The 10065-nt window shown below is 44.0% G+C and overlaps 1 protein-coding gene across 1 annotated transcript; it reads left to right on the top strand.

Moving 5' to 3' along the window:
• Positions 1-289: 289 nt before the first annotated feature.
• Positions 290-8351, top strand: LOC117412564 (2',5'-phosphodiesterase 12). Its single transcript, XM_034021038.3, has 3 exons — positions 290-2188; positions 4557-4635; positions 6121-8351. The coding sequence occupies exons 1-3, from the start codon at positions 935-937 to the stop codon at positions 6552-6554; spliced, it is 1767 nt and encodes a 588-aa protein (XP_033876929.3). The 5' UTR covers positions 290-934; the 3' UTR covers positions 6555-8351.
• The last annotated feature ends 1714 nt before the right edge of the window (positions 8352-10065 follow it).

Genomic DNA, 10065 nt, shown 5'->3' with positions numbered 1-10065 from the left:
ACTGTACAGGGCATTGAAACGACAGGGGGCGTGATATACTGTACAGGGCATTGAAACGACAGGGGGCGTGATATACTATACAGGGCATTGAAACGACAGGGGGGCGTGATATACAATACAGGGCATTGTACAGCCGGCTCCTTTGCAAGGAGCGTATATTGGGCTTACATCTTCGTGTGTGATTATGTCACCTACCAGCCCTGCTGCTGCCTTCCCTCTTGCACGCTACAATATTTTCAGGAAATGCAATACATATGATCAGCAAAAAAACATATTAAACATAAAATTAGGTGACATAGAAATTGAAGTAACAGTAAATTATATTTTGAAGGTAGAAGGGAGAGTAAAACAAATGGAGAAAGAGAAATGTATAATCACATTTATAAAAAGCATAGGGAAATGGGAGAAGATTTAAGGGAAGAGCTCTATGTACATATATAAAGGTAGAGGGCGCATGCGCCAACGACCCCTAAAAAGAAGTTCTGCTCTGGTAGTGACCTAATAAATCAAAAGGAATAGAAAAAACAAGCACGATAAAAAAAAAAAATAGGCAAAAAATAGCCAAACCGCCAAAGACAACATTTCCCCCCTATATGCTTTTAAAACAAGACAAATCTGTCAGCCCTGACTTCAATTACAGAACACATCTCTCTGGGAGCCAAACTAGCTAACAATTGGCACCAGCATTTTCGAGACAGGTCACTTTGTGAACCGATTTTTAAATATATGCATGGTGCATTTATATACTGGTGTTGAACCTATAACTATCTAAAACGTAGCAAGCCACACAAAGTTTGAAAAGGGGCAACTAACCACGGAGTGCTTGCATTTTTCTTTCTGCAGAAACTGCTTTTCCCAATCGCATCCCGATTTGTTTCGCTGTTGTCGTCGACTGGTTGCGCTGTGTTTGCGTTAGGAACGATATTGTGGATCCATGTTCAGGAATTTGGCCTTAAATATTAGACTTTTATATAAATCCGCCCCAGCGGACTTGTTAGGCTTTTCGTCTTCACTGCGGGGCACGATCACAGCCGTGTCTAGCCGGTTCCTCGGGAGAATGGAGAGAGCCGTGGTCAGGTGTGTGCCCTCGGAAAGCAAGCTGACAATCACCTTCACTTTGGACGGCTCACACAAACAAATGCTGAGGGACCAGAGCGAACAGCTGGGCAAAGCTCTAGCGAGGATCGCCAACAACGCCGTCAAAGGGCACGCCAAAGCCAAGAAGTCGAAAAAGAACAAATGCGACCAGGCCTCCGTTTCGGAGCCCGTTGTGAGGCTGTACTTCAAGGATGATGTGGTGGCGGAGGATGCGTTGAACTCGGCAGCCTGGCAGGATGGAGCCGTGCTGCACGTCGGGGACAGTAAATACAAAGTCGAGCGGAATCCGCCGACCTTCACCGATGTGGAGCTGCCAGCGTCTCTGCTCGCAGGATTCCCTGTCTGCCCGAAACTGGAGATCGAGTTCGGGGATCTCAAAGACTGCACATTTCAGTGGTTCAAAGAAATCCGACACAATTCCGAAAAAGAGGGTGAGGGTGAAAACAGCTGGGTGGAAGCCGGCCACGACAGGGTGTTTATACCGTCTAATGTGGACATAGGACTGACGCTCAAGCTGAAGTGCACGCCTGGTAATAATAATCACAGGTACGGCGTTGCCAGAGAACTGATTACATCCGGTAGCGTGGAGGCAGGTCCGGGCACCTGCACTTTTGACAGCAGGCATTTATACACAAACAGGGTCACAGACGAGTCCACTGTGAGGGCGGTTTCATACAATATTCTAGCGGATATATACGCCCAGACTGAACTGTCCAAAACGGTATTGTATCCCTACTGTGCCCCGTACGCGCTAGACATCGGTTACAGGCAGAATTTGCTCAAGAAAGAGCTGGCGGGCTACAATGCCGATATCATTTGCCTTCAGGAAGTTGATAAGAGCGTGTTCACGCACAGCCTGAGTCCTGCCCTGGACGCGTTCGATCTGGACGGACTGTACCGAATCAAGGACAAGCAGCACGAAGGGCTGGCTACCTATTTCAGGAGATCCAAGTTCACGCTGCTGAGCCAACACGACGTGACGCTCAGCGAGGCTCTGCTGTCCGACCCGCTGCACAGGGACCTGCTGGAGAAAGTGTCTCTCAGCCCGGCTGTCAGAGACCAGGTTGTGCAGAGGTCAACTACTCTACAGGTAAGAGAAGAAATAAAACACAGCATACACGTATTAGTGTCACACACATTACATAACATATGGGGTTTAATGTCACCAGTTTGCAAGGGGGTTTGGTGAAATGCAGAGAAGCACCTGCCATAGCACTGTCAGTAGGGTGCAGACTGGAGTCCGTGGAAGGTGTTTAAATTGGTGAGGAAGGGCCAGGGGATTATTCCCCAGTCTCCAGGTCCTTTGGAGATGTGAAGCGTTGGGAATCTGCTGCCAAGTCACTTCTCCAGAATGGCGCTAATGGCTTCACTTCATCGACACTGAAGCACCTGTCAACCAAGCCCCTGTTATGTCATACACACCACCCTCTCTGAAACCAGCATGCAACAGGGAGATGCAGCTTTTACAGAATACATGTCAAGGGATACATTTGCATAAATGAATCCGGTCCTAACTAATGCATATACCTTTATTTTGAAATACCCAGTGATACATGTTCTGTGATAAATTCCAAGTTGAGATATACTACAGTATGCTAACCCAATAGAGAACTGATGGGACCCTTTAATGTTTATTTAAGTTTTAACAGCTTTCAGTCGTAATCACTCTAAAACATTTATTTACTGTCATTTCTATTTCCTCTCGTTTGAACTTCCTCTTACTACTGCTTTCATTGTACTCTGTAACTGCTCTTATCTGTAGTGTGATACTCTGTAACTGCTCTGATCTGTAGTGTGATACTCTGTAACTGCTCTTAACAGCTGTAAAGGAGCTGTAGGGTGTGAATATTTCATTTCGTTTTTCTAATCAGGAATCTCAAAACTCAAACTCTGTTATTATTGTTGGGGCCCGACCACAGGCTTCAATTTAAACAGTGTGTTGTATTAAAACAGAGTAAAGCAGGAGGCATGGATTTCCAGACAGCGGGTTGAAACTCCACAACAACAGATTTTAATGTTGCTATTTATGTACTGTGCTAATAGCTTCAAACAGCCTTTCCATGTCAAACAAACACACTTCTTTACATGACCTCCTCCTTATGCTGTATGATTGTATTTGAATCCCCAGGTCACCGTTCTGCACTGATGGATAGTATTTGAATTCCCAGGTCATCGTTCTGCAGTGATGGATTGTATTTGAATCCCCAGGTCACCGTTCTGCACTGATGGATTGTATTTGAATCTCCAGGTCACCGTTCTGCACTGATGGATTGTATTTGAATTCCCCAGGTCACCGTTCTGCACTGATGGATTGTATTTGAATTCCCCAGGTCACCGTTCTGCAGTGATGGATTGTATTTGAATTCCCAGGCCACCGTTCTGCACTGATGGATTGTTTTTGAATCTCCAGGTCACCGTTCTGCACTGATGGATTGTATTTGAATCTCCAGGTCACCGTTCTGCAGTGATGGATTGTATTTGAATTCCCCAGGTCACCGTTCTGCAGTGATGGATTGTATTTGAATTCCCCAGGTCACCGTTCTGCAGTGATGGATTGTATTTGAATCCCCAGGTCACCGTTCTGCAGTGATGGATTGTATTTGAATTCCCCAGGTCATCGTTCTGCACTGATGGATTGTTTTTGAATCTCCAGGTCACCGTTCTGCACTGATGGATTGTATTTGAATCTCCAGGTCACCGTTCTGCACTGATGGATTGTATTTGAATTCCCCAGGTCATCGTTCTGCACTGATGGATTGTTTTTGAATCTCCAGGTCACCGTTCTGCACTGATGGATTGTATTTGAATTCCCTAGGTCATCGTTCTGCACTGATGGATTGTATTTGAATTCCCCAGGTCATCGTTCTGCACTGATGGATTGTATTTGAATCTCCAGGTCACCGTTCTGCAGTGATGGATTGTATTTGAATTCTCCAGGTCACCGTTCTGCAGTGATGGATTGTATTTGAATTCCCCAGGTCACCGTTCTGCAGTGATGGATTGTATTTGAATTCCCCAGGTCACCGTTCTGCACTGATGGATTGTATTTGAATTCCCCAGGTCACCGTTCTGCAGTGATGGATTGTATTTGAATTCCCAGGCCACCGTTCTGCACTGATGGATTGTTTTTGAATCAGGTCACCGTTCTGCACTGATGGATTGTATTTGAATTCTCCAGGTCACCGTTCTGCAGTGATGGATTGTATTTGAATTCCCCAGGTCACCGTTCTGCAGTGATGGATTGTATTTGAATTCCCCAGGTCACCGTTCTGCACTGATGGATTGTATTTGAATTCCCCAGGTCACCGTTCTGCAGTGATGGATTGTATTTGAATTCCCAGGTCACCGTTCTGCACTGATGGATTGTTTTTGAATCAGGTCACCGTTCTGCACTGATGGATTGTTTTTGAATCTCCAGGTCACCGTTTTGCACTGATGGATTGTATTTGAATTCCCAGGTCACCGTTCTGCAGTGTGTGAAGGACCCTTCCAGGAAGCTGTGTGTTGCTAACACTCACCTCTACTGGCACCCTAAAGGTAATCCTGTCTTTGCTTTGTGTTGCTGTCTCATGAAGCCATACTCACTACCAGCGGTACAGATAAGCTGTCTGTCTGCTGTTTTTATGTATTAAAAAATCAGAAATACGGACTCAATTTAAATTTAATGCCATTAACTACATCTCCCGAATACAATGTCTTCAGTTACTAGGAAACTACACAAGAAAAACCAGCCCAACAAACATTATCCAATCTCTGGCTAGCCCTGTTGTCTTTGCAGCCAATCACAGTAAGAATAAGAACAATTAGAAGCTACACAGGTTGAAGCGTAAACATTCCAGTCCAGCTACAAATCTGACTGGAACCATCGTCAGAGGCAACCGCTAAAAGAAGGTGCCTATAATATTAAATGAAGTGTTTATAACTTATTAATGCATTTCCTTATTTTATTTAGCTGTATGGCTTTATATTGAAGTTTTAACATGATCACTGAGTTTAAGAACTTAATGATCAAATATAAGTAAAGTCATTCATTTGCAGAGTCAGTGTGGTAACTCGAAAGAAATGCGCTGAGCCGATAAAGAACCTTGTAGAACACACGTGTGTTCAAAGTAACATTGCAGTTAAAATGGAAGGCTCTTTTTTAAATGCCTACCCCATTACCATTAAAGATTGTACAGTATTTATCGAGATTACTCATGACTTCAAGGTAATGTTGCATTTTACCCCCTGAAAATACATTTTACTCTCTGTATTAAAATTAGAGGGTAGGCTACTCCCAGACCCAAAACCTTATCTGGAGCGCTGCTCACTACAGTCAGGAAGCTCTCCTATGTAATCCTCTCTGCTTTGTGTTGCTGTCTCGTGAAGCTATACTCACTACAGTTAGGAAGCTCTCCTATGTAATCCTCTCTGCTTTGTGTTACTGTCTCGGTGGACCGTGAATTGCATCAGTGGACACCGACAGGGCTGCCCATTTGTTTTCAATGCATTGAGAGACTTTGGGCCAGATTAATAAAACTATTATCAGGATGGCGGGTGTATATATTTGATTAAATGCACTACACTTTGCTGTATTCTGTATAGCTGTTCTGTCAGATTTGACCTGAAATTGAAACATTAAGCATAGCCTAGAACTTCTGTTAATTGAAAATAGCCATGGTTGGATTAAATAGCCACGGTAGTTCTAGTCTTGGCAGCTCAGTCAGTTACAGTATGTCATTTTTTAACCCTTTTAAGGTACAAGGGAAACAAATAAAGTGATGCTAACTTTCTTATTTTTTCAATGAGGTGCATCCAAATTGTCAGTATCCGTGTGATAGCTGAGCTGCTCTCAAATGTATTTTAAGAAGCCGATTGGACAGCCACTGAATTTCTTGTGTACCTTAAGGAGGTCAATCGTTGTGCTGCTGCCGTTGCTACACCCACCCCTCACATGTCACTGTAGCCAATCCCTTTCCTCCTGCACTGCTGTGTAACCCCGAGTCCCTCGTGCTGACTGTCGCTCTCTGTCTCCCCTTGCAGGCGGGTATGTGCGGCTGATCCAGATGGCGGTGGCCCTGCGGCACATCGAGAGGGTGCTGTTGGAGCTGCACCCTGGCGCCACGCTCTTGCTCCTGGGGGATATGAACAGCACGCCCTCCTCGGGGCTGTACGAGCTGCTGACTCGGGGCGCTGTGTCGGAGCTGCACCCCGACTGGAGCGGAGCGGAGGAGGTCTGCCTGGCTCTGAGTCACAGCCTCACCCTGAGCAGTGCCTGCGGGGAGCCAGCCTACACCAACTACGTGGGGGGCTTCCACGGCTGCCTGGACTACGTGTTCATGGACACGCGCGCCCTGGCCGTGGAGCAGGTCATCCCCCTGCCCAGCCACGAGGAGGTGACCACGCACCAGGCCCTGCCCAGCGTGGCCCACCCCTCCGACCACATCGCGCTCGTCTGCGACCTCTGGTGGAAGTGAGACCTGGGGCGGGGCATGGGTTTTTAACGTGAAACTGGTTTGTTTTCCCCCGGAAGATTTGTCAACCATGTAATTGTGCAGATTTGGTGCATGGGCTTACAAGACTCCCATTGCATAGCAGTTTGATCCATTCCTGGTCTTATTAGGAGTTTAGTGAGTGTGTTCCCTATACACTGGGCTGTATTTTTTTCATGGCACATCACGGTGTAAAAATAAATATTTTACAATTAAACATATTCATTGCAGCAGAAAAAATAGTGTTGTCACATTCAAAATGTATCATTTAGTTATTACATGAGTGTTCCTATCATATTTAAATGCTTACCTGAAAAACAGTAAATGCTAAATTGCCGAGTATTTCATTTTTCATGTCCACCTCTTAAAGACATTCTGTTTGCACCATCAATTATATTATTAAACATAAATAAGAATAACATTAGACACGTGAAATGGCCCCTTGTTCTACTGGACAGAGACGTCTGAGGAGTTGAAAGCTGGTGTTTTAATCTCACTCTAATAAGTATAAGATCTTCAGATCTGCTGACAGTAACACAGGGAGCTGGCAGTGTTATGGCAGGAGAAGTTAGTGGATGAGGGATGAACAGTGAGGTGCCTGAGAGAAGTTGGGAAGTTAATGAGGTCATGCTTTCTTGGTTTGAACTAAATTGGCATTTCAGTTCTGTAATCCCCCATTAATCTAGACCCAGATCAAACAAGAAGCATGTGCAAAGCAATGCCACCTTGGTAAGGATTGCAGACGAGGAAGCAGTCATGCTGCTGTGGCCCCTGCATTACCAGACGCTGCTACTGGGAGCTATTGAGCACACGTTACGGATTCTCTTTGTTGACCTGCCAGATTGGGATCAAAGAGACTGTTTCATAAAAGGAAGAGCAAATGAAATATTAACAAGAAGAATAACCAAGGAGTCATGAGACGTGCATGAAAAAGTGATTGTAAGTGTATGTTCAATGTGTCCCTTACAAAGAGCGAGAAATGACTGATTCTGCTATTCTTCATAAGGAATACATTTCAAAGATGTAGTGTGCAGTCAGTCCTGTTGTTTTGGCAATTAATAAAGGCAATAAGATCTTGGGCGTACCCTTTTCATATCACTTTTAAAGCAAAGTAAATGAAAATCATTATTTGTGGATACCATAACACAATGGAACACAAAAGAAGCATGTTTAATTTAGTGTATAAAAGTGCAGAGGTTGCGTGTTTTGACCCTTTGCAGCCAATGCAGCGCTCCCATTGACAGTGGGGTTGATAGACCTCCATGTAATGAACTGCACTGGTATGCCATTCACTAATAAGCTTCTTTTCATCTGCATCACTTTCCGAAACATACAACTCTGCATTGGAGCACTTTCTATTGGGTTGCATTATATGTCAGAACTTTTCAATGCTGTACACTTGCATACAGCAGCTTTTCTCACCCCACAAAGTGATTTGAATTAGCCATGGGTGTGTGCTGAGTGCAAATCAGCTGCACTATTCATATTAATAGATGTGACACCATCATATTCTTCTAGTTTGAGTCATTTCGAGTGAACAAAGGCTTGTTATATTCACTATAACCTGTATACTTGTCATCATGGGGTCTTAATATCACTGATAAGCTTACTGTTGAGTGAGGGCCACCAAGCTTACCTACAGCCTTTGTTGTTTAAAGGAGTGTGCCTTTTGGATTAAAAATGCATGGATACATAAGTTATAGTTAAGAATGATTACATTTATTTTATACAAAGGTTTCATAAAAATGTATGAAAAACAAAATAAAAATGTTTTTCTTGAAATGCAAAGTGCTACGAGTTTGTTTTTGTTTGTTCCCATTTTAAACAGGGATCATTTGAATCCTGATCTGTGCGACGGGATGTTGTAATAATAAAACACAATCTTTCAGTCCTATGGTTTGAAGTATTGCTGTAAACACCCCAAAATGTGAGCAAGCATTGAGCAGCTGTGTGCAAGCAGGTCAGAATGGAGGGACCAGTGCAGGGCTGAACAGAAGAAATTCCACAACGAGGAACGGCCATTCGGCCCGCCTGCTCACTTGCTGTGGTGCCAGCGTGATCCGTTAGCACTCGAGAGGAAAAACAACCCCACTCTGACCAGGTTAGTAAGGGAATGAAACCTCTGGAAATCCATGGCTAGACAGACCACCCTCCCTCCAGCGGCTAGCTAAAGGTCTTATTGTGATTAGTAAGGGAATGAAATCTCTGGGAATCCGTGGCTAGACAGACCACCCTCCATCCAGCGGCTAGCTAAAGGTCTTATTATGATCACAGAGAGGGTTATACAGTATTGTTCATGACAGCATCCAGTCTATTCTTGAAAGATCCAATAGTCTCTTCAACAACTCTGTCCGGCAGCCTGTTCCAATGGTTCACCACCCTTTCTGTGAAAAAGCTCCTTCTCCCCTCGGTTCTGAATATTTTTCACGGTTCTGTAACCTATGAAAAATAAATCAGCAGTTAGAACATAAGAAAGGTTACAAACGAGAGGAGGCCATTCGGCCCATCTTGCTTGTTTGGTTGTTAGTTGCTTATTGATCCCAGAATCTCATCAAGCAGCTTCTTGAAGGATCCCAGGTTGTCAGCTTCAACAACATTACTGGGGAGTTGGTTCCAGACCCTCACAATTCTCTGTGTAAAAAAGTGCCTCCTGTTTTCTGTTCTGAATGCCCCTTTATCTAATCTCCATTTGTAACCCCTGGTCCTTGTTTCTTTTTTCAGGTTGAAAAAGTCCCTTGGGTCGACTTTGTTAAACCCCTTGACAATTTTAAATATCTCTATTAAGACCTCTGACTCTCCTACTTTCTAGGCTATACAGATTCAGCTCTTTCAGTCTTCAAATGACATGCCCTTCAATCCTGGAATTAATCGTGTTGCTGTCCTCTGTACTCTTTTTATGATATGGGGACCAGAGCTGTACACAGTATTCTAGGTGTGGTTATACCAGTGCATGTATATCATTCTAATATAACTTCCCTAGATTTCAATTCAACTTTTTTACACAGAGAATTGTGAGGGTCTGGAACCAACTCCCCAGTAATGTTGTTGAAGCCGACACCCTAGGATCCTTCAAGAAGCTGCTTGATGAGATTCTGGGATCAATAAGCTACTAACAACCAAACGAGCAAGATGGGCTGAATGGCCTCCTCTCGTTTGTAAACTTTCTTATGTTCTTATGTTCTTAACTGTCTTGGTATATAACCTGACATTCTATTTGCCTTTTTTATAGCTTCTCCGCACTGTCTAGTTGGCTTAAGAGATTCATCCACTACTACCCCCAAGTCCTTTTCATACAGAGCCTCCTCTATTTCATTACTATTCATGCTGTACTTGCCTGTAATGTTTTTGCACCCTATGTGCAAGACTTGGCATTTATTCACATTAAATTGAATCTGCCATGTGTCAGCCCAAGCTTGAATCTTGTCTAAATCTCTTTGTATTATTAAAGTTGCGGATTGGGAGTTGGCTACCCCTGCCAGTTTTGTGTTGTCTGCAA

The sequence above is a fragment of the Acipenser ruthenus genome, chromosome 25, assembly GCF_902713425.1.
Source record: "Acipenser ruthenus chromosome 25, fAciRut3.2 maternal haplotype, whole genome shotgun sequence".
NCBI lineage: Eukaryota > Metazoa > Chordata > Actinopteri > Acipenseriformes > Acipenseridae > Acipenser > Acipenser ruthenus.
This window is presented reverse-complemented; position numbering and strand designations above follow the sequence as displayed.